We start from the raw sequence: 26,429 nt of genomic DNA, 5'->3' as shown, positions 1-26,429 counted from the left end.
TGGACCTCAATGGGAACCAAACGGTTCAAGGTCCAAAAGACAGTTTCAGTGCAAACTGCAAACTGTTCAAAGGGCTTTAATCGATTCAAGACGATGAATAAGGGTCTTATCAAGCGAAACTATCGCTCATTTAAAAAAAAAGTTTTTTAAGCTCAAATGGTCACCAAATGCTCTGTTCTGTGATGCGCGTTCATGACTCTCCTGTTCGAACTCGTTCATCAAAATGAACAAATCTTTTTGTGTCATTTAGTTCATTCAATGAACGAAATGAACGAGTTGACTCGGGAAAAGATTTGTTCATTTCGCAGTTTGCACTGAAACTGTCCTTAAACCGTGTGGTTCCCATTGAAGTCCATTATATGGAGAAAAATCCTGGAATGTTTTCATCAAAAAAATTCTTTTCGACTGAAGAAAGAGTGACATGGATATCTTGGATGACATGGGGGTGAGTAAATTATCAGCAAAAGTTTTTTTTAAAAGTGAACAACTCCTTTAAATGCAATGTAAGTCACGTCTGCCAAATGCATAAATGTAAATATTATTTATATAGTGGTGTTTGACTGTGGAAAACTCTTTGCCACAGTGGTCGCCTATTTTATTATCATCCATCAGATGAAAATCAGAAGTTTGATTGTGTAGAAAACAATGCATCTTTAACCCATATTGAGTATTTGGAATTGTGATGTTTGGCTTAGCAAACACCACTAATAATGTTTGCCGACGACTTGCTACTGTAATAAAAGTTATACGTTTTAACGAAAAATCGTAGACATTGCTCATAAAGAAATGCACGAGCACATCCCACCCGTCTGCCCTCCTCTTACCTCTCCTGCATGAGTCTGACTAAAGCAATCATTTATTATGCTGAAAGATAAAGTTCAACAAGCAATGTCTGTCCAATGGGTAGAAAATGTCAGTGAGTTCATTTGACTGTCTGGAGTGCAAAGAGTGATGTATTAATATAGGGCTTGTGTGTCTGCATACCTGATCAGCTCCTACACAGACACAGACTCATCAGATGACAGAGACGGAGCATAGTTTGGGCGAGTGTAAGCGTATATTTGTGTATATGTAAAAGGATCAAGTTACCTGGGTATTGAAGTAGCACATGCAGTGATGTAGTGAGAAATGAAGAAGTAGATATTAAAGGTGAAGTGTGTACAGGTGTTCTGTCGATCTGTCCTACCTTGTCAGATTTTCCTACCGTAGCGCAAAATTATAGCCATATCTATCGGTATGTTAAAATCCTACTGAGCGTTTCTGCTTCGCGTCTGTGACTAAGTACATAAAATATTTTAGTGTAACTTTGCCGAATTTTCTTATTAGGCCATGTTACGGTGATTTTACAGTGCAAAGTAAGTTACCTCTTCAGATTGTCCTATGAAATAAACGGTAGGATGATTTTACGTTGCAAAATGCCTCATCAGATTGTCCTACCAGTATGAAATAAACGAGTAGTATAAACGTGTGTGTGTGTTTATTTTACACCAAACAATCAAATCAATTCCCCGCCAATTCATCAATTTAATGTGAGAGTAAACAGTTCTCATTACTGCTATTATATCTTTGTATAGTAATAATTGACATAAATAGTGAAAAACTTACCTCAGATGAAGAAGATCTCGCGCAAGTAGTAAAATAGTATGGGCGTGTTGTTCAGCGTGACAAAAATGACGTATTATTGATGTGCGCAACTGCGCATGCGCAGTAAGCCTTGGTCGGACAATCTGACGGGTAGGATGGAATGTCAGAACACCGGCTAACTGTTTCCGAACAGGTTTCCCAAACAATTGTTCTCTTCTCATAGTGCAGCTATTATAGAATAAAAAATGTACACTTCACCTTTAATACAGCTTGAATATCTCCAGAATGGTTGTGATGTTGATAGCTGACATGTTTGGAGGACAGATATGGGCTTTGTCTATGCAGATTACGAAGATGATGCAGCCTTTTTTTGAAAATCAAAATCTAACCAAAGGTACCAGTCATATTCTGCATAGACTAACAATTCAAGGGCTCTCTAAACTGAACTCAGTCCGTCCATCGTAAGGCCCACAGGAAGCCAGCGTCAAGATTTCCTGTCACGTGACTATGAGGTAAGAACTCGTTCCAGGGCTTGATTGTGACAATGCGGTCCAGATGAGAACCATAGAGAGAGAAAAGCCTTCTGAAGAACAGGAACCCATCGCTGTCACAGCCTATGAAAAGGAAAACAGATGAAGTTAAACCATCATGAGGAAGCTTATTTACACCTCTTCTGTACAATAAAACAACGAGCACGATGAGAAGTCTGCGTCAGCATTCTCGCCGTCATACTAGTGGATCTCCAGCCTGCTGTGCGGTACAATATTACCACTCTTTTATCACCCACCTTTAAATCTAACCTTTTCACATTCTCTCACAGCTCTCTCTTTTTTGTCCCAAGTTCGTGACTAATCAGCACAAGCTCAGTGAAGTGTGTGGGTGTCATCAGCGAGGTAAAGAAAAACCTCGACTCTCCTGCGCATATGACTTTTAAACTAGACATCTGAGGCATGAAATTGGTCAGATAGTCCTCCCACACAGACAAGACGTGTATTGATACAGTACCTGTGACTGGGCACCTTTTAGATTGGAGCGAATATGCTCATTTTCAGTGCAAACTCAGCTTGAGGCCATAAATCCAGGTCAAACTTTTTTTCTCCTTCTTTTTTTTTTGCACAAATGTGAATGTAGGAGCAACAAGGTTTGTAAATTTCCTTTACCTTCAGGCCTGGTTTGTGCATCCCAGTTCAGAACGACATATTTATTATGGTAGACCATTTCACAAGATGTAAACAACACTGGCCCAGAAGCACTTCCTGTTTCAGTTTGTAACTGTTTTCTTTATTTCACATGTAAAGAAAACATCTTAAAGATGTTTGTTTAACGTTTTGATTCAGTTTTAAATGTTCTGTTGGTTGTATTTTATCCCAGCTTTATGTAGTGTTAAAAAACTGAAACAGGAAGTGCTTCTGGACCAGTGTTGTTTACATCTTGTGAAATGGTCCATACGTGGTTGGTCAAATGAGAAAAGTCACCAATGGAAGGTTCGCAATAGAAGACGATTTCGATATATCAACAGACAACCTTGATTTTTTTTTTTTTTTTTTTCAACCACAACATTGCATTGTTAAGATTCATAATATTGTTTCCAGCCAACTGGATTGGTATGGCAAGTTTCTCTCAAAGATATGAGCTCATTTTTCCGGTAATATTAATAGAATGTTCATTCATTTTTATCTGGTCTTAACGTTATAGATTAATGTGTAACGTATTAATGTTCTCAGAATTTATAGCAAAAACGTTATTAGTAGCCTACATTGTTTATGAAACATTTAGTTAGACGTTCATATAACATTTTTCAACATGTTCCAAAACATTCAATATTCAAAAAGTTCATGTAATATTTGTAAAATTATCAAATTGAATGTTCCGTTAATTCGTACAAGTGATTAAAAAGTGGCTAATTCGTACCAATTCATACGACCTCACTCGTACGAAATTCTTACGGTTCGTCTAAACCTACGTTATGGGTAGGTTTAGGGGCTGGGTCAGGGGTAGGTCATTCGTACGAATTGTCCAACTCGTAAAATATGTACGATTTAGCAAAAAATTGTACTAATTCGTACGAGTGAGGTCGTACGAATTATGAATTAGCAACCTCGTAAAAGTCAAACATTGTTGTTTGAAACTGAACGTTTTAAACATTCTGAGAACATTCAGAAATAAAATGTTGATAACTTAATTTTTTTATTAGCTGGGATGGAACCATCGATGCCAGTAAAGAACTTTATTTGTAATTACAAAGAAACAATTTTTGGTATGAACTTAATACATAAAACACGTATAGTGTGGAAAATAATCAATTTTTAATCACACTAGACTATTTTATATAGCCTATTTATTATAGACATTTCTCTATTTTTATTGAACTTTTCACAGTGCATTGTAGGATTGCATTCCCTAAAAATAAAAAATGATACAAGGCAGCATAGTAGCCTACCTTTCTAAATAGCGTTTGCACAGTAATGTGCTTATGACGTCGAGTTTTGAAACAGATAAATCTAATAGGAAATATATACAGAGTTCATTTGTGACGTCTACACTCTTTCACTTCCTTTCCCAAGCTCTCTCTTTCTTTCACTCACCCACTGCTCTTAATTCAATTAAGGATCCCCTGCTAATAATGTAGGCTATCGTCTTTTATGATAGTACTCCACGGGTCTTTCTTCCGCACTAATGCTCATCTGAATCTGATCCAGGCAATTAAACGAGTGTATCTGCTTGTAATTGGAGGATCTGGGAGGTGCGTACTGATGAAGGTTTCAGGTCAGTTTGTTCTCCGCATATTTCTATTATGCGTTGAGTGAAACCAATTTTTTTTTTTAAAGAAAACATTGATATTTTTTTATAATCACTGTTAATAATCTGTTTCAAATTGACATAGGCTACTTATTAACTACTTGTCCTACTTGAAATTATATGAGGCATTATACAATGTGTATAAAATTGTTTATTATATTATATTGTAAAATACTTACATCATTTTGAAATATTACTGTTTAGAAATGTCATTAAAGCCCATTTTGAGCCATATATCTGTAGTGAGTTTCAGGCTCACCTCATTTAGTATTTTAAACAGTGATTTGCCCTAATTAAACTCATCAGCTGAGGGAGAGATTGGGAGCAACAGGAGCAGATCATTCTCTCATTAGAAAGATGTGATGTTTGATTTGCAGTCCAACGCATTCTCATCCTTTAGCGTCATATAGAACGCTATGTGACAAAACGGCGCGCACATGGCACCCGTTATCGTTAATAAAACACGTGCTGTGATGGTTAGGTTTAGGTGTGGGGTAGGGTAGTCTGATATTAGCCTACGCTAAAGGATTTATGACGCCTTGCGTTCGCGTGAATATTAACGATAAAGGGCGCCATGTGCGTAGTATAGCGCCGTTTTGTCATATAGCGTTCTATGCGACGCTAACATGGTGTCTGTTGCCCAGAACCTTAAAGTGATAGTTCACCCCAGAATATAAATATCTCGTGTCATTTCAAACACGTATGAGTTTCATACTTCTGTGGAACACGAGGAAAACTGCACAAGAGTTAACAACCAGTACATTATTTAAAATGCGTTTTTTTTTTTCCCACAGTGCAATGAAACACATGGGTTTGGAAGTGCATGTCATGTGTGATTCTTTTAAATACACATTTTTAGCTCTGGATGTTGACCCTTTTTTACACTTTATTTTGATGGTCCCGTTTAGACAATGTTGATTATATGTAATGTTGCTACTACATGTCAACTAACTCACATTTTAGTATTAGTAGACTGTTAGGGTTCAGGGTTAGTAGAATAAGTTGACAGACTTGCAAATTGTATATAATCAGAATGTCTGTTGGGGGATCATCAATATACAGTGTTAGCAGATAGTCCACTAATACTCTAATAACATGTAGGTGCAACATTACTTGCACTACAAAAAAGAAGGTTGAAGTTGAACTCACCATTGAACTCTAGGGTTCTTGACTCAATTTTAAAGAATCCATATCCACTTTTAATCTAGTGATAAAGTATGATTACAATTCATGAAATTTTATGGTTCTATTGAAGCACCTCACAGAAACATCTAAAGGGCTAGTTCACCCTAAAATGAAAATTCTCTCATAAATTACTCACCCTCATGTCGTTCCAAAACCTTCCAAGACTCTCGTTCATCTTTGGAACACAAATGAAGATATTTTTGATGAAATTTGAGAGCTTTCTGTCCCTCAATTGACAGCTACGCAAATACCAATTTGATGCATCAATAGAATTAGCATTAATAGAAAGGGTTTACCCTGCTCCTGCCGACAGACTGTCCTGCACAGTTCATCTCCAAATCTAATCAAACACTCTGCTTTTAATTTTCAAGTGATCCTGAATACCTTAATTGGTTGCTTCAGGTGTGTTTGATTTGGGTTGAAGATGAACTGTGAAGGGCAGTCGATCGGCAGGAGCAGGGTTGGGCACACCAGGTTTAGACCAAATTTTCTGAAGAGACTGAATTGCTTTAAATGTTTAACAGATTTAGTAGTCTTTTATTCACATATAAACATTGATCAGCCAACATAAACAGACGCTCAACTGAACCTGCTTGATGTGCTAAAACAAACCTCATTGGTTCTTGCTGAAGCTCAAACGTGCTGCGTAACACGAGACTGAACCTCATTGGTTCTGGCACATCAAGTGAGCATGCTTGTCCATCAACTGATTTGATGAATGTTTATATGTCAACAAAAAAATTGAATCATCATACAAAGTGATTGTGCCTCTGGACTAAACCGTTGAATTCATATGGATTCGTTTTACAATCTCTTTATGAACTTTTTGAAGTGGTAGTTGTGTAGCTGTCAATGGACAGAAATCAGATTTCATCAAAAGCATTTTCATTTGTGTTCCAAAGATAAACGAGAGTCATGAGTTTAAGTCATTTTTGAATAGAAACAGAAAGTCTAAAGGTGACCATCAAAATGGTGTTACCAAAAATTGATAGATCATAGGTTTTAACCCATCTTTCTATATCTCTAACCAACATTATGAAGTCTTAGGCTAAATCCGATTTCACATTTTATTAATTATGATATTTGTGAATATTTATAGTGTGATTTAGTAACTTTGTTTGGTATAGCTGCTCAAAATCGTTAAGTTTAAGTGACAAAAGCTTTATTTTGTTCACGATCCAACTCATTCAAATAATTACAATCAATTTATTCTTTACTTAACCACTTAAGACCTTATCATATACAACATTTCCAGCATTTAAAAGCTTCACATAACGTAATATAGATTTTCTGTGAACATAAAACATGAATCATGACAAGGAGCAAAAAGAAATGACGAACAAAAAACAAAAGTCCAAAATCAACACCTTTTTATTTATTTAAAGGATGAGTGCAAAGAAAGAGCTTGTGATGTGTACCAGTCGCTAAGCCATGGACCATAAGGCATCAGTAAATACAAGCTTTATATATACTTACAACAAATACATAATACAAAAAAATCAATCATGGAGGCCATCAAAGAAATCTGCGAAGACACGCACACAATATCAGAAAAGAAACGTAAACCAGAGCGATGGTAAATAATCAACAACCACCAAGTAAATGCATGGATGGATAGTGAGACGAAAAAAGAAAAGGAAACAACAACACACACACACACGTACACGCAGAACAATTCATACATTCATAATGGAGCAGAAATATAAGAGATGACAATGAGGTCGGATTCAGTGACTGGAATATTAATTACAGCAACAGATTATTAAGCAAAATCTACAGCCTGTTAAATAGGCCTGATATGGAAGCTGCTAAACAAGATCCCATCTTCTCGTGATTTCCCATCATTCCCAGCGTGAAAACACTGCCCCAGCACATCCTCATAGCCCCCGTTTCAAAAAATATATAGAAACATTATAGCACAGTTATTTATTTATAGGTTTAAAATTGCGCCTCACAAGGTCTGATCATATTTTTGTATTACTTTCTCATCACACAAGCTGTCATTTATTTAGTCTTAGTGTGGTACTGTATTCGGGGGGGGGGGGTCCGTAACGTGAACAAATCCCCTAAAAATGTTCTCATGCATGTAAAAACGGTCGACCGTACAAATATAAACGCCCACTTAACAACATCTGTATTTTCGTGATCCTAAAATATACTTGGAAAAATAACAGCAGCAACAAGTTTTGTGAGCACTGGCACTGTTCATGACCCCAAAAAACCATGGCTTTACAAGTGAGCAGATTGTCTGTACCCAGAGTGCATGGTGTGGAGAAAGCGGGATAGCGGTTCTGTTTAAGCCATACGTAGCTAGCGACACCAACCTTCACACTCATTTGGACATGATCACCGTTCCGTGTTACAACATGGACACTCCAGAACTTGCAACATGCAACAGTCATATTCGTGAGATGTGATTTTTAATAGCAATATACAAATGCCGTCGTGGGTGAAAAGTGCACTGTTACTGTGTATTCTCTACTATAGAACAATGTGTAGCCTAGTACAAACAACGCAAAGCTTTCAATTATGCTAAAACATTCGTAAGTACGCACTGATAAGAAAAGGTTTGTAAGTGTGATAGATACAGTCCTTCATATCTATCCCTTTCTTTGTAGGCTCAGGAATAGCAGTTCTGTTTTTGTCACAGTTAGGCATGATACAATTCAAGTGTCGATAATATACATACGTACGTGCCTGGATTGCGGCGCCGTTGTATCTTTCCGCGCAAGTAAATGACTGACGCGACGGGAAGGGAAACGATTCACGTTCCCCGCGTTACGCTAAAGCTTTGTGATCGGAACGTCCGCGCGTAATAAGCAAACGACAGGATGGAAATCTGTGAAACACACACAGGATGGATGACAGAAAAATAAACAACTCCGAAAGGTACATTTTTTTTTTTCAAAATCGGAAAAAAAAAAATTTAAATTAATAATACAATCATCCAATGACCAAATTCAGAAAGGAAGGAAAGAAAAGGCAATACAGACAAAAAAATCGAAACAACACAAGTTTCGGTTGTTATAAAAATGCATTGCAAGAGGTTCGACGAAAGAAAACAACATTCACTGAAAGTGGACTCATTCGAGATAATGAGAAATAAATCACAAGCAGTTGGTATATGCAAAACAGATCAAACATTTAGCAAAACCAACAACTGAAAAAAAAAAGAGAATCATCTCTCTTTCATGACCAAACGATACACCAGAAAATACTGTGCTCTAAATATGCTAAATGATCACTGCTTTTAGGAAACGTTGCTAAATACAGCAGAATACATGCACCATCCAGAAGCGTCGCGTCGACTGACTCCATTTTAACGATTGTTTTGTTGTTGTTGTTCATTCGGTTTTTTTGAATATAAACTGGCATTTTTGAGTTTAGCTCATTTCACATACTCAGCTGATTTCCAGAAGTGAACTGGGTGAGACAGGCGACGGTTGCGTTTCGGAAGTTTCTCTAGTAGTTCCACGAGCTTGGAGAAACTGGGCCGCTCTTCCTGTTCGTACGCCCAACAAAACAGCAGGATGTCCTACACGGGAAAGAAGAATCTGTTCATATACTTTCGCACGATCTAAAAGCAAGTCAAGCATGTCTGGTTTTTCCAATAAAAATAGAGGGAATGCATTGACGTCACTTTCCTGCCGGAACAACCCCCCTCAACCTGACTGAGTGGCAAAAGCTCTGCTGCGTGACTGGATTTAATAGGGAAAACTGCGAAAATGTAGCCTGGCATGCCAGACCTACATCAAGATGTTAGGTCTGGAAACTCTTCAATCCGAGGGGCGGGATAAACGGTTGTCTTTCAAATTCTCTCTGCACGCAATTGGATAGCGCTACAGCCAATCAGAGCAACGAAAAAGGTGCAAGGTTACTCAGCGAGCAAGTTGATATATTAAACTTTTACCACATCCAGTCCAGCTGTCAACATTGAACATTGAAAATAAGGGAGATTGCCCGGAATACATCCCCAAAATAAGGGATTTTTTTTTATTTTTTACACGACCCACAAACTTTAAAAATAAAACACTAATCATTAAATGTCTAAAGAGTTTATAACTAGCCTACATATGTGTGAGAGAGAAAGAGACAGTATGTCAGTGTGTGTTTGTGTGTGAGAGAGAAAGAGACAGTAGTGTGTCATTAAAAAAATAACATCATAGAGAATGTTTAAATACTAATATCAGCTTACGAGGGAAACGGAGGCAGAGTAGTGGTGCTTCGGAGTGGTGGAGATGATTCGGGAGAGGTCCGTGCACCTTACCGATCAGAGCGCGCGTTGACACGGAATAAAGCCTTTATACTCGACGACAAAATGACAAGTTGATCGTCAAGCAAAAGCTTTTTTGTAACAGCGCGCACGGCGCCGGCCGCATCCGAGGATGAACGACTTAAACCCGAATATGTCCGAGCTTGCTCTGATCGTCGCAACTCTGTCGTCACTTTGTTAATTCCGCCCGCCGACTCTATACACGATGTGATTGACCCTACCAGAGTTGAGTTTTTCCAGCTAAAACGTCTATGGAGAGTTGCTAGACCACACTTTGCTGCAAAATAATTTTTGCTGCCGCTAGGGTGCGTCTAGATTTCTAGGCTAGCGAAAATGCGACTAAAACGAACAATTTTATCAATTTAAACTAAATGTTGGACTCAATATAGTGTTCCTTACAACTTACTGAAGTGATCCATGGATATTGACATGCAGCCAGGAATCGTGTTGCCTGACATTTATGTTTGCCTGATTTCGACATCGGGTACATTAAAGCAATATAGACCTAAACATAAAGCAAATTTGCCTGTGAACGCTTTATATAAATACAATATCCACAAGTTTCCGAGGGGCGCTCCTGTAAAAAATAAAGTGGGTGAAACTTCCGGGAATCTTCCGGGAATGCTTTTCCAGACGAATCTTCCTGTGTACATTTGTTTAAATTCTTAATATTCTATAAACTCTATCAGCATGTGATTGGCTGTTCGCTACTGATGTTACACCTAAACTCAGGATCAAAGCCTGAGTTGACAGAATACCAAATGTGCCAGTTAATGTATTCAAGAAGCACATTCATTTATAATTTTGAATAAACTCCAAAGCACAATGACTAAGTGTGTATTTTTTATTTTAATTGTTTGTCAGCTCGCACAACTGTCTGTCACCATGCCTTGATGAGTATTGATTATTAATAATGTTATTATAATACTCCCAATCAACTACTGCGGAGGGTAAAGGTACTGTTATTTCACCCTTTTTAATTTCGTTGAGGTTGTGTTCCCACATCGTTAGCTAGTTTGGATCGCTATAACTTGAATGACTGTCAACTGTTGAATGAACGAGTGTGAAGTATGTGAAGTCGCGCTTTGTTTACTTCGAACCGGAAGTCGCGCCCACTTTTGACGCAAGGCCTCATGGGGCGTAGGAAACTTGTGGATAGGTACAGTAGGTCTAAATCCGGGTGATCACTTATATCAGTTTTATATATATATATATATATATAATATATATATATCATCCAGCCCTAAAACTTTATAGTTTTTTTTTTTTTGGTCAGTGTTTATTAAAAAAAACATCCAATAATGCAGAATATTCAATGATAAATATTTAATTGATGAGTTGGTAATATATATAACAATACAAAATATATTATGGGTATGGTTTTACAACTAAATTCAGCATATTGACACAAAATGATAACTGCAAATCCGCCTTTCGCTGACTGGAGTCCAGTTGTTTCTGTGAATTGCAGCGATCCATTTGCTCCTCTTTCTATAGCAGTCCGTAAAAATATACCTCCGATTTCTTGTCAAATCTAGTTGTACAGTCAATCACAAAGCTCTTCCCCACTTTATATGTGTTGTGTTTGTTTTAAGAAAATGAATACAGCCGCTCAGTCTTTTTGCCACTCACTGTGAGTAACTGCAGACACTCCGGCCGATGGTGATGTCATGTGCATTCCCTCTAAGATTGAAAAGCCTCTTTTGGGACTCCATAAAAGTGGTTCATGTGACTCGTACAATCTGTTCTGACAGATCTGTTTGTGTAAAGTTGGTAGTATTCACACTTCCCCGTGTGTTTTGCTTATCTGCATTAGTGAGGTATATGGAAATACTCACGGATATCTCCTTGCCCATGCCTATCTGAGTGAGGTTGGGCTTCATTCCACTTCCCACCTGCCAGATAATGACTTCAGCTGGCTGGTTCTTAAAGGGCCACTCACGCGCATGGAGCTCGTACCAGATAGTGCTGAAACATATGACACATATTAGGATTAAAAGAGTAGTTCATTTAAAAAAAAAAATGTTTGCTCATAATTTACTCACCCCCATAATGGACTTCTTCGGGAACCAAACGGTTCAAGGTCCAAAAGACAGTTTCAGAGCAAACTGTTCAAAGGGCTTTAAACGACACCAGACAATGAATAATGGTCTTATCTAGGACCCTTCGAGTCATGACTCGAAAAAAGATTTGTTCATTTTGATGAACAGGAGAGTCATGAACGCTCATCACAGAACAGAGCAAGGCGAGCATTTGAGCTTATAAAACTTAAACTTTTTAATTTATTTTTTAAATGAGCCATCATTTCGCTTAAGACCCTTATTCATCGTCTGGTGTCATTTAAAGCCCTTTGATCAGTTTGCACTGAAACTCTCATTTGGACCTTGAACTGTTAGGTTCCCATTGAAGTCCATTATATGGAGAAAAATCCTGGAATGTTTTAATCAAAAACCTTAATTTCTTTTCGACTGAAGAAAGAAAGACATGGACATCTTGGATGACATGGGGGTGAGTAAATAATTCACTAGTTTACGTTGAACTAGGCAGCACGGCCCAGTGGATAACGGAACGCAAGTATAATAATCCGGCCCTCGAATGAAGCTAATTGAGTAGCCCTGGCCTAAGGAATAGCATCACTATATAAATCTTAATTCTGAGAACTTTTAAGGACATTGAAAGTCTATTTGTATAAATGTGAGTGTGGGTGTTGTTTCATTATACTTGTGAGGGCCAAAAAAAAATACAGGAAAAAGCCCAAATTATGTATTTATTAAAATATATTATTTCAATTATATAAAATGAATAAATCTACAAATCCTAATCAATTTAATCTATTTTTTAATTTAAGAAAGCAATGCCCTGACAAATTTAGTAAAACTTCTTTAGGACAAATATAATGGCTCATAAATGGGCAAAAAAGTCTTAGATGAATTAATTCTTTATATAAAATTAAATTAATAAAGCCATCATTGTAAATTATAATTTGCTTAATTGAAGAATGATAGGATAGTTCTTTTCCAAGTATGTGTTTACAAGTTTGAGAGTGTACCCGTTTTGTTACGTACATTTAGATCTAATTTAACTTAAGAAGAACAGAAAGTCATATGGAACTCCTCACAAGTATATTGTGTGTGTGTGTGTAAGGACGAGGACTCTCGCTTCCCTAAAGCACCACTGGTGGACTATGCTTTCCCTGAAGCCGATGTAGTCAGGAGTCATCCGAGATAATTAATAAATGACTTTGAGGTGCTGTTGATTCCTGAAAAACACAGTATTCTGCTCTAAAGAGCATACTCGTGTTAAAGTTTACTAAACCACACTTAAAAGCTAATTAACAATCATTGAACGAAGAGCTCTGCTGAAAAGGCCAATCATCTGAGCTCTGCAATTTAAAACCAAACGTGAAACGTGCAGCTTGCTGAGAGAAAAAAAAAACATGTAATTGAGATGGCTTTTGCAATACTGAAGTGGGGAACTCACATTTTCAACCAATGATATTGCATGCAAAAAAATTGTGCTGAACACAATTTGCATGGTGCATTTCCAATCATTATAGTGATCTGATCTGGTGTGTACTTTACTGAGATTGTATCACTTCACCACTGTGATCCAGACACCTAAATCATCTCTCAAAAATGCTGAAAGTGCGAATCTGGACATATGCCCGGACCCCGGTGATAGCGTCTTCTACATCATTTGATGAATTACTCCTGCCATGATCGCTAGAAACCGTATATATAAACATCTCTCTTTTTTTAATAACAATTCATTTACCACCCACAGAAAGGAAAGTTGATCGTGCCAGGCAAACAGTGTTGAATAATGTGCATACTATAATTAGCCTAATTTACATAGACAGAATGACTATGGATTGCGGGTGGTTAGTAAATGAGGCCATTTAGTGAATTTGCCCCTTAGTTACAGAATAACATCCTAAAGTTTGGAATAATTAGGCTTGTTTAATGTTTTTGAAAGAAGTCTCTTATGCTCACCTAGGCTGCATTTATTTATTTTATCATATCATTTTGAAAAAGATCATAAGAATTTAAAGGAGTAGTTCACTTTTATAAAAACTTTTGCTGATAATTTACTCACCCCCATGTCATCCAAGTTGTCCATGTCCATTCTTTCTTCAGTCGAAAAGAAATTAAGGTTTTTGATGAAAACATTCCAGGATTTTTTTTCCATATAATGGACTTCAATGGGAACCAAACGGCTCAAGGTCCAAAAGACAGTTTCAGTGCAAATTGTTCAAAGGGCTTTAAACGATTTCAGACGACGAATAAGGGTCTTATCAAGCGAAACAATCGCTCATTTAAAAAAACAACGACAAAGTTTAAGTTTTATAAGCTCAAATGGTCGCCTTGCTCTGTTCTGTGATGTGCGTTCGTGACTCTCCTTTTCGAACCCTTTTATCAAAATGAACTTATCTTTTTTCGTGTCACTTGCTTCATTCAATGAACGAAATGAACGAGTTGACTCTGAAAAAGATTCGTTCATTTTGATGAATGAGTTCGAATAGGATAGTCACGAACGCGCATCACAGAACAGAGCAAGGCGACCATTTGAGCTTATAAAACTTAAACTTTGTTTTGTTTTTTTTAAAATGAGTGATCGTTTCGCTTGATAAGACCCTTATTCATCGTCTGGAATCGTTTAAAGCCCTTTGAACAGTTTGCAGTTTGCACTGAAACTGTCTTTTGGACCTTGAACCGTTTGGTTCCCATTGAAGTCCATTATATGGAGAAAAATCCTGGAATGTTTTCATCAAAAACCTTAATTTCTTTTCGACTGAAGAAAGAATGACATGGACATCTTGGATGACATGGGGGTGAGTAAATTATTAGCAAAAGTTATTTTTTAAAGTGAACAACTCCTTTAAAATAACTGTTTTTAAACATATTTTTATGAAAAGTAATTCCTGTCATCAAAGCATCATTACTCCAGTCTCTTTAGTGTCACATGATCCTTCAGAAATCAATCTAATACCAATCTAATACAATCTAATATCTAATATGCTGATTTGCTGCTTCAGAAACATTTCTTATAATTACCAATGTTGAAAAAAAAAAAATATTTTTGTGGAAAAAATGGTACACTACCATTAAAAAGTTTAGGGTAAGAGAGATAATAAAAGAACCTTTTATTCAGTAAGGATCCATTAAATTGATCCAAAGTGAATGTAAAGACATTATAATGAAATGCTGTCAAATTACATTTATGTCAAACAAATGCTTTTCTTTTGAACTTTCTATTCATCAAAGAGTTTTTTAACATTGACGATAATAATAAGAACCGTTATTAATAATTAAGCACCTATAATAACTGAGTTGATAATTGAGGAGCAAATTTCTGAATGATCATGTGACACTGAAGATTGGAGAAATTATGCTAAAATTTAATATTTTTTTAATACAATATTACTCTTTCTTATGGTATTTTTGAATTATGCAGCCCTGGTGAGCCTAACAGACTTTCAAAAAAAGATTTAAAACTTTTTTACCAGAAGTGTAATGTACAGTGCATACTGTACACGCAGAAAAAGTCCATAACACAGAACACGAGGCATAAAATATCCCACAGCTGCTGTTAAACTCTCTGCCGCATTAAAACACGCGCTCGCAGAGAACAACGGAAGTGAAAAGAGAGGCAGAAGGGACAATAGGGAGCATTGCTTTGGGGTCACCTCTAGGTAATGTCCCTTTAGTGTGACCAGCTGGACGGCTTGCGTGGGCGCTGTATTTGGCTCCCGTAGAATGACAGTGTGACAGAGCCTCCATATGGAGAGAACAGCTGAGGACGCAATTGTGTTAGGACCCAACAGAGCAGCATTCCTTCATTTCCTCAACCATCCATCCATCCATTCTTTTATTCATTTGGCCCACACACTCACTGCCTCTGGAAAGGCCCGGGTCAGGTAGAGATGAGTACAGATGGAGGTTCAGTTACGCATGCCGCCTCGTGTGAATACATTCTGATTAGTGAAAACTGAGGGAATCAATTCTTTGGTGATCCTCATCCTAAAGAGCCAGATTCCTGATGTGTATTATTGTGATTTCATGTGATTTCACGCGTGGTCATCCACAATGTCATTTTCATAACATTTGATACTATAGCTGTGTTGTGTATTTTCATATGGCCACGGTAGCAATTAAAGAGACGGATTTAAATGGAAAAAAGATTTCGGTTTATCTGGTTGGCTATCCAAAATGTATTTGGATGCTTAAGTGACACTTGTAAATCTATGAATGCCACTGCATTAGATAATATATCAAACGAAGTGGCATCTGCATGCAAATAATGCTGGAGATTTTCACTTCTCTGAGACTGGTGGTTACAAAGTGGATACATAAATTCAGTTCAAGTTCATTTTTTATTGCAATTTAATGTTTTTGAAACAAGTCTCTTATGCTCACCAAAGCTACATTTATTTGTTTATAAATTTTGATTTAAATTTGTGAAATCTTCTATTTGTATAATTTAAGCATAATTCCTGTGATGCAAATCTGAATTTTTATCATTACTGCAGTCTTCAGTGTCGCATGATCCTTCAGAAATCATTCTAGTATGCTGATTTGCTGCTCAAGAAACATTTCATATTATTATCAATGTTGAAATGTAATATTTTTGTGGAAACTGTGATAGTTTTTTTTTCCAGGATTTCCTTTGATGAACAGCATTTATTTGAATGAGAAATATTTTGTATTATTATAAACATCTTTACTGTCTTTTGATTAATTTTATACATCCAATTTATAAAATAATAATATTAAAGACTTTTTTTATTTTACTGTCCAACGGTAGTGTATATCTACAGTATTATTTTATAATAAAGAAATTTACCAAAACAAACTATTTAAAAGCAAACAAACTTATTTTTGATGAATGTTTTGCTTAAAAAATTAGCTTACTTTCAAATAAATGCCACTTAGTTTGAAATTCTAATGCAATTCATATGTTTTAAACACATTTTTTTAATGAAATGTGATTACATTCTAGATTTCGAATCCAAAAATGGTTGCTGACATTATAAGAGCACATTAAATGTGGAGAGAAACGGTCATAAGCTTAAAAAAGTGACAAAAAGCAGAGAAGCAGTGATTGGCGACAGAAAGAGACCCACCCAAAGGCAAAGACGTCAGACTGTTTGGAGAAGGGAAGCTGGTTTTCTGCCGTCTCGGGGGAGAGCTGACGGATGAGCTCAGGAGCCAGATGACACAGCCAGCCGCTTGGGATCCGCAGCTTATCCTTTCTCCGGCTGGAGAGAGAGAGAGAGAGAGAGAAGAACCTGAAGTTTAATACGTAATCAGACACAACACACCAATGCATGTGTAAAAGGTCAAAAAACAAACCAAAAGATCATTATAGTGACAATACTGTTAAAGAAATACAATAGAGGGCAAGCAACTATTAGTCTTGCATAGTCCGATTATCGACCAATGAGATCTCTTTTTGAACTTAGGGTTAGCGTTTTCCCTAGACAGATCAAATGGAGACTTTTGCATCAAAGGGATAGTTCACTTGGAAATTTAATTTTTGGTATGTTTTAGTTTACCTCAAGGGCATCCAAGAACTTTGGTAGGTGTCTTTGTAGGTGTCCACAGTATTTTATATTTTGCCATCAATGTGTATTTACATTTACAAATCATTAAATCATGTTCAATTTGGACTTCTCTGTGCATGCTCTTTGAGGTGGTGACCATAGACCTTCATTATATGACTGACAGACAAGAACAGTTTGACCTAAAATATCAAAAATACCCTTGAGGTAAGCTAAAACATACCAAAAATTAATTTCAAAGTGAACTATCCCTTTAATCTCCTGTTTCCAAATCATTTTCTCAAACAGATACTCTAGAAATCTCAGAATTATCTTCCATAGTTTCAGATCTCAACAAAGATATTTCTCATTAAATTGTCAATATTCAAGCTACACAATTCACAATCATATACTTTATTTCTAAATCTATTTCAAATTGATGGTTGCTATTAAACAGAAACTCTTTGATACTTTTCCAAGATTGAATGGCAAGAAACTTTTTCTTTACACAGAGCTGCAGTCTGAAAACTTGTACACTGGAAGTGGTCTATCACTGACAGACATAAAGCTGTTTCAGCTTGACTGAATGTCTGATCCAGGTAAAAACAAACTCAATCACCCATGATATATAATACACCTCCAAACCAGGGGCAGGAATGAATGGGGGCTTCGGGGAAAATGCCATCGAAATTGACAAAAAATACCCCCTACAATTCTTTCTTTTATTATTTTATTTAAATATATTACAATATTTTCTTATTATTATCAATGTTGAAAACAGATGTGCTGCATAATATTTTTGTGGAAACCGTGATACACTACCATTGGTGTGTGTGTGTGTGTATCTGATTCTTGAGATAAGGGACAAAACAAAAGCCCCCTTTATGTTAAAAAAGAGAGAGAAAAAAAAGTGTTACTGGAAATTTGGATACTCAGGACATTCATTTTACACTTTAAAAAAAAAAAAGTTTTTTATTTATTTAATTTATCAAACATCTATACCAAGCAATACAAAATGCAATTCTTGAATTATATTTTCCATTAAAAAAACAGCCTATATCAAAATTGTGTCCTCGCTTTGCTTCAACTCCATTGTAATTTTTTTTTTTTTTTACAATTCTAAACATATCAGGCAATGTCATGGTCATCTTTTAACTCTGAGGACCCCTTCTCCTATTTCCTGCCCATTGTGGATCTCACAGTAGGACACAGTCCTGAAATTCTTTTTATTTTAAAAGAAAAATATTTTATACAAATAATGTTGAAGTCTCTGCAGTCACATCTTTAACATGTGACATCCCAGTGTAATAGTTTCTGTAAATAGTTGTGGGATAAATCTTGGCATTTTGGATATGTTTATTAAGGCAGCTATAACTGAGAGGGAAACAACTAAATTCCTCCACTGTACAACATGTTGTTAAGTAGTGTTAATTTTACCAGCCATTTTTAAATTTAGTTTCAGTTTTAGTCCAGTTTCAGCATCGCTTATTAGTTTTTATCACATTTAGTCGACATCATCCCATTTTTATTTAGTCTAGTTTTAGTCGACTATAAGTCGAGCATTTTAGTCTTTATTTTAGTCCAAGAAAACATAATTTTATTCGTTTAGTTTTAGTCAAAAAAAAAAAACTGTCAACATTTTAGTCTAGTTTTAGTCAGGACATCATTTTAACCTTTTACTTTTTTGTCAGCAGATAATATTTAACATTTCCTAAAATTATTTCACATTTCAACATTTTCTCTCATCTTTTTGATAAAAAAAAACACAATTTTAAGGAACACATGCAGACATGGAAGATGTTCTGACAATATTTGCATATTTATTTTGAACATTGTTAAGGTTCAAAGACACAAACACAAATGCTTGCATTAAAACAAATAAAATACACCTGACAAAGGAAACAAATAAATAAAATAAAGTGTATTATGAACTTAACACAAGTGCTGGCTGTTTAAAGCTAGTTCACATAGAATAATAAAATAAATAGATTTGAGGTCAATGTTGTGAAAAAAAAAAAACCTCCAACTGATACAACAAAAGTGCTTTCCTGCCAGCTAGTTCACATGGTATATAAAGGTACAGTATTTAAGGTGAAACAAGGCATAGATTGCTAGAACGTATGAAATCTTGTATGAAATAACTAATCTTTTTAAAACGTCTGTCTGCTTTAATCAAATTTAACTGAAACCCTAGTTGCCCGGCCAGTATAACATATCTAAGTTAGCATAAATTTAACTTCACATACAATTCTATCAACAAGTGGCTACGGTCGCTACGTGCTAAGAAGCTAACGCAACATAGCCAGCCTGGATACTAAATGCTATGAAAGTTAGCCATCATTAGTTAGTTTATCATTGTAACAAAATGTGTCCATATATCACGTCTCTTCTTTCTCCCGAGCCCCGTGCAAAGCATGTTTTACTTTTAACCTGTCGCCGCCGCCTCACCGTGAATCCAGCTCCCGTCTGCTCAATGTGTTGTGTCGGCTACTCTGACTGTGCCCGCCCGCTCCAGGTTTGAACGTGGGTGTGTGTGGCGGAAGAGCTGACGCGGAGGAGGCGGAGAAGGAGACAGGATTTGACAAAACCATATCATATAATAATATGTAATTTTCGTCTCGTCTTTGTTCGTGAACTAAAATGTCCATAGATTTTAGCCCAGTCTTTATTTACCGAACTGCATTTTCGTCTCGTCTTTATTAGTCTACGAAAATTATTTCTGATTTAGTCCCAGTTATTGTTTATTAGTGGGGATTTTAGTCTCGTCTCGTCTAGTTTTCGTTCGGTGAAAAATGTGCGTTGACGAAAATATTTTCGTTTAGTTTTCGTTAACGAAATTAACACTATTGTTAAGTTTTGTCACCTCCATCAGGTTTTATGTCTGACAGAGTTGACTTGAAAGCTTATAGAGTAGACTAGACAAGTGCCCACAAATCTTTCTCTACACAGAATATAAAATACTATATTTATAAATATGTCTAATGAGTATTTATATATGCAACATATTATATAATATGCAGAGTAAGACGTAATTTTAATAAATTGATGCAATATACTGTATCTAACATAAAATATGATATAATCTAAGCACTGTTTGTGAGACCAGGGGCCCGTTTCAATAAGGAGGTTCAACCAACTCTGAGTTAAAGCTTGAACTCTGAGTTGACTTACCCTGAGATGGGAAACTCTGAGTTTTCCGTTTCAGAACAGCTGAAATGAGTTAGTTCAATCAACTCTGAGTTGACTGACTCTGAGTTAAGCGCGTGCACCACAACTATAAAAAGCCATTATCAATGGAGCGCAGATATTATGAGTCACCATGGCAACAGCGCCAGACAAAAAGAGGTGTTAGGTGTAATTAATTAACAAGTGATCTAAATATTGTAATTTAATTAAGGGGGTTACTCTTAATTCTTCTGTAATTTAAAATAAAATATGATGCAATTACATTAAAAAAGCTACTGCATAAACTATAGAACAATTCAGTATAAAACAATAGTGCATTTAACATACATTTTTAAAAGTTATATGTTTTATGTAACCTTCTCCCTCTACACACTTTGATCAATTCAAGAATAATTCATGCAATTGTATATTGTTAATTTGAAAGAATTAAAAGTGCTGTTTCTTGTCTCTTCTCTTTGTGTTAATCAAGTAGTTGAGGTTGATAGGATTTAGTAATATGTAGACCAATACTTTCTAGAGATAGTAAGTATTACATTAATCTAACTACACCGTTTAAGATGTCATTTGTAGTTAATAATTCATAACTATTTTACAGTAACTTACTGTTATAATATCAGAGGTGAAACTGGAAGAATGTTATTCAACCTAAAGTAGGCTACTATTACTTTGATACATGTTTACTTAAGTAAAAATACCAGTCTAAAAATCTAAAAAGTAAAAAGTAGTTAATTTAAAACAGTAAAAGTTGCTGAGTAACTTGTTTAACAGTGGGGGTGGGGTGCGGGACTCCCCCAAGTGGGGTATGAGAGTTTCACAGTATAAGAACCGTCTCAGAAAATATCACGGTTTATGGTATTAAACAATTATTAAATATATAAACTGCATCATTAAATTACGGTTATTATTATTATCATCAGTTAAAATGAAAATGAGTTAAATAAATTAAACATTTGTTCAATAAAACATATGTAATCAACTAACTTCAATAATTGATTATGAATAAGATTAACGTCTTATTTTTATCATTAATAACTTATTAAATTATGTTTGAAAAACAATTGAGTTCTATTAAATATTTTTTATTCCAATTTTTTTAATGATTTAATAGAAATATATTATAAAAAATGGTGGTAATCAAATAAAAGTTTAGCAAACGTTTTAATCCTTTTACTTTTTGGCAAAGTGCTGCAAAACAGATTTAGTCAATTGAAACATGGACAAACAATATATATTCCTTAAAGAATGTGTAAATACATTTTATTGTTGGTGTTTAAACAGCACTTCCTCTTTAAAAAAGGGGAGGAGACCGCAAGAAACTCTGAGTTTACTGAAGAAAACCTGCTCCCGACCAGGTTAGGTTCACAGAGTAAGTTACCATGGTAACTGACTCTGAGTATAATTTACCTCTCTTTCAGAAATGGGCTTGACTTACTCTGCTTTCTCGGGTTTGATATACCCCCCTTTCTGAAACGGAAAACCCAGAGTTTCCCTCATTTCAGGGTTAACATACTCAGAGTTTTCACTTAACCTCCTTTCTGAAATGGGCCCCAGGCCATTCACTCTTAGAAGAAATGGTTCTATTTACAACCAGAAATGGTTCCATCCCCCGCTTCATATATGGAACTCCAAAATGGTTCTATATAGAACCATTTTTTTTTTTTGGTAAAATGTTCTATTGGCCAAGTATGGTAGCTCAGGGTTCTATATAGAACCCAGAGGAACCATTTTTTTTAAAGAGTGTATAGAACCTTTTAGGGGTTCCAAATACGTACAGTAGCGCTGATAGAAGCTTTAAAAGGTTCTATATAGAACCTTTTCTTCTAAGAGTGATAAGTTAAGTCAAGATTAGGTCTTAGTTCAATTACAGGCATTTAAGTAGCTTTTATAAACATGCCTTAAAAACACATTACTGGTGTGCTTACATTATTTACATATCTGGTGTGAAACAATGGCACTGAAATATTTTACGATATGTCATTGCAAGTTGCATTCAGTTAAAACTACTCAAACATGCATTTTAGTCTGGGACCAGGCTTAAGCGCTGTCTATGAAACAAGGGGACAGTGTTTTTATACATACATAAAAGTAGAAAAAAGCCCCCTCAAAAAATCTAATTAAGGGGCAAATATTGACCCTTATTTAAGACAAGAATCAAGACAAAAGCATGATCTCTTGGGTCTTCCATGACATTAAAACTGCTATTGTCTCAAATCTGGGCAGCCTGTCAAATTCCAATGACTTCATCTCTCAAAAAGACTCAAACCCACACAAACACTCATAAAGAAAACCTTGACATTTCAGTACGAGTTTAACCACAGCCTCACTAGCCTGATAAATGTTGCCTTACATGGATGTGGAATTTCAAACAGAACCAAATCCCAGAATAATCAGATCTTATTAGAATACCCAGTCAGGTCCTGAGTCATCATAATACATAACTAATGTAAAAGCATGTTATTAAGAGCCAGACTTGTGCCTTTCAGATAAACAATTCCTAATTATGCTAGAGCCTGCACGTCTCTGATGGCCGCTCTCAAATACTATCCCTTCCACCTAATAACTCCTGAAAATAATTCACATGGCTGCGGAGGTGTGGAAGTGGGCTGATCAGAACGAAACCGATCCAAGACACTTGATCAACAATGGCTGCAATGTAAACCTGTCGCCGTGGAGACGTCAGCTTTTTCCCGGTAATTACTGCCAACATATGTAAACACACTTGTGCGAAATCAGCCTCATAATCAGATGAACCGATGGACGTGAGTGTTTGTAATCTCGCTCCATCGGGGATGTTGATTTACTGCTTTCAATGCCAATGAAAACATTTTCAAAGAGGCGAGGCGCGCAAACACAAACGGGACGAGTGCCAGAACAACATCAACATCATCACGGTCATCAGTGGTGGCGAACGCTTCATGTTGCCCCAGATAATTCACTGCACTTTCAAAGCCAAAGACTTTACTAAACGTCTTAATACACTAATAAACAAAGAAGTAGACTCGAATAGTGTTTCAGGACTGTTGATTGGTGACTGCAAGAACTGTTAAGATGTTGCTGGATCTCACTAAACCGGTCAAGAAGATGTTTAGGGACAGATTACATCACAAAAGAAACACTCTAAAAAAATGCTGGGTTGTTTCAACCCAAATTTGGGTCAAATATGGACAAACCCAAATGTTGGGTGAAAAATTGTATTTTTAAAATTTTAACCCAACTCTTTCAACGTTTAATTTTTTTAATTACATTTTTAACCCAACATTTGGGTTTGACCATATTTGACGTAAATTTGGGTTGACACAACCCAGCATTTTTTTAGAGTGAAGAAACTCTTTTTTCTGCTTAATGTCTAATTAAGATGTCTTGCATTGTTGGATTATTATTACACTCTAAAAAATGCTGGGTTGTTTTAACCCAACTTTGGGTCAAATATGGACTAACCCAGCCGTTGGGTTAAATTTTTACATTACATTTTTAACCCAACATTTCGGGTTTGTCCATATTTGACCCAAAATTGGGTTAAAACAACCCAGCATTTTTTAGAGTGTACATGACATCTTCTTTATCGCATTCATATTTCCCTTTATCATTTCTGTAATACAGGAAAAAAGTTATAGTAATACATGTAAAATAATATACAATTACACTCTAAAAAATGCTGGGTTGTTTTAACTCAATTTTGGGTCAAATATGGACAAACCCAAATGTTGGGTTAAAAATGCAATTTAAAAATGTAACCCAATGGCTGGGTTTGTCCATATTTGACCCAAAATTGGGTCGAAACAACCCAGCGTGTATTTAAATGATTAAGTCTGTATAAATCATGGCAGTGTTAAATTATATTAGCATGACATCAAATTGACCACAGTAATCATAATTCCCTCATTATTCTCATTGCAGTAATGCTGGGACATTTTTTTTATTATAAATGTACAAATAAAAAAAAATATGTAAGTGTGTATAAATCATGGCAGTATTAAATTACATTAACATGACATCATATTTAATAATAATAAGAATAATATATTTTATTTATTAGACGCCTTCCATGACACTCGACTCAAGGTCAACTATTTATCTCATTTATCATATTTACCTCATTCTCACTACTGTAATAAGTTATTTTTATAAACGTAAAAATTATATAATTATGTAAATGTAAGCATTTGTGTGGCAGTATTTATTTAATTAAAGTAAATTGAATGAGCTTAATTGTCTTAAAAATAATATCACAATGCAAGTACATCTATCTGACTTAAAAAAAAGTAAAATTATAAACCTATATAGTTATTACATGGTAAAGTGTAAATCATGGCAGTATTCATTTAAATGACATTAAATTAAATTAGCATGGACTCTAAAAAATGCTGGGTTGTTTCAATCCAGGTTTGGGTCAGATATGGCCAAATCCAAATGTTGGGTTAAAAATGTAATTAAAAAAAAATACAGTTGAAAGTGAAAGATGAGGTTGGGTTAAAATTTTAAATTACATTTTTAACCCAACATTTGGGTTTGTCCATATTTGACCCAACTTTGGGTTGAAACAACCCAGCATTTTTTAGAGTGTGACATCACATTTATCATATTTTCCTCATTGTCTTGCTGTAATGCTGGAATAAATGCTATTATTATAAAACAATATATAATAATATAATAATAATAAATAAACAATTATATGCACCGTACAAGAGGACATGTCCTCTTAAGACCCTTCTGTTTGGCCATTAAAAACTGGTGAATAATCAAAATATGGAGTCTCAAATTTACTAAATAAATCAAACGTCTGCCACCGTTCACAGTGATTCAATGGCCTTGCCTGGAGGAAGGAGTATCTTCAAATGCATTCAGCCATAAAGAAGAGGATCTTTCTTCTTCATACATTGCAAGAGAGCAACAGAACGCATACATCAGACACCCTTTTTCATGGGTTTTCCAGTTCAAAGGAGTGTGGCGGAGAAAGGCTTCTTTAAAGTCTTTGTCTCTTGAAGGAGACAGAAATATATAGACAGCGGTCCTATTTGTATGGACTGGTACTCAATTAAGAAGGTGGTGGAGGTGATTAGTATGGAGCCAAATAGCATGTCAAGGTAGCTGTTATTCAGTATTTATGTAGTGTTTTTTCCTTGTGTTCAGTATTATGACTCTCAATCATAAATAAATGAATGCCAAAATCCTCACCCGCATCACATACACAGGGGGAATTGATTTAATTAGTTGGCGAAAACGGCATTAAAACATAATTAATTGAATATTTGTAACATTGAATATTGATTTTAAATTTAAACTGAAATGAAGTGACCTAAGGGAAATGCTTGCTCAGTGGATAGATTCAAAAACATCGCTCATCGTCATGTGAATGGAAATGCTTCTAGCTATGAAAGCTCGATTTCACGCATTGTTGCGTTATGAAATGTGTAACATTAAAGGGATAGTTCACACAAAAATGAAACTTCTCATGTTGTTCCAAACCTGTATGATTTTCTTACATACAAGAATACATTTTGAATAGTCTCTTTAATGAAAGTCATTGGGGTCCAATGCTGTTTTTGACCCCAATGTCCTTCGAAATTGTGTTCTGCAGATAAAAGTTGTACAGGTTTGGAACAACATGAGGGTGAGTAAAAAAGAAAAATTGGTGAACTATTTAAAGAGGTCATATTATGCCCTTTTACAAAGTCTTGATTTTATTTTTAGAGCATATTAGGCTTTTCAGAAGGAGGGGCTTCATAGAGACAGGAGCTAAACAGACCATTACTGACAGACAGGGAAGAGAGGTGCTGCCACAATGTAAAATATATGAAAAATAAATAGTTTTTGAACATTCAAGCATTCTAGTTGACTCCAATTGGATGGCTGGACTGTGTG

The 26,429-nt window shown here is 35.7% G+C and overlaps 1 protein-coding gene across 5 annotated transcripts in view; it reads right to left on the bottom strand.

Moving 5' to 3' along the window:
- Positions 1-6,921: 6,921 nt before the first annotated feature.
- ksr2 (kinase suppressor of ras 2) overlaps positions 6,922-26,429 on the bottom strand; it is a 104,718-nt gene continuing 85,210 nt past the window's right edge. For all 5 annotated transcript variants that reach the window (XM_089130557.1, XM_089130558.1, XM_089130559.1 and 2 more), the window contains exons 19-21: positions 16,965-17,099; positions 11,680-11,809; positions 6,922-9,103 (exon numbers count right to left, since the gene is read on the bottom strand). In XM_089130557.1, the coding sequence (XP_088986683.1) occupies positions 8,957-9,103; positions 11,680-11,809; positions 16,965-17,099 (412 nt within the window). In that variant the 3' untranslated portion in view covers positions 6,922-8,956. The remainder of the gene's footprint in view (positions 9,104-11,679; positions 11,810-16,964; positions 17,100-26,429) is intronic.

The sequence above is a fragment of the Pimephales promelas genome, chromosome 4 (genome assembly GCF_988280905.1).
Source record: "Pimephales promelas chromosome 4, fPimPro1.hap1.1, whole genome shotgun sequence".
NCBI classification, from domain to species: domain Eukaryota; kingdom Metazoa; phylum Chordata; class Actinopteri; order Cypriniformes; family Leuciscidae; genus Pimephales; species Pimephales promelas.
Note: the sequence above shows the minus strand (reverse complement) of the source record. Positions and strands in the feature narration are given on the sequence as shown.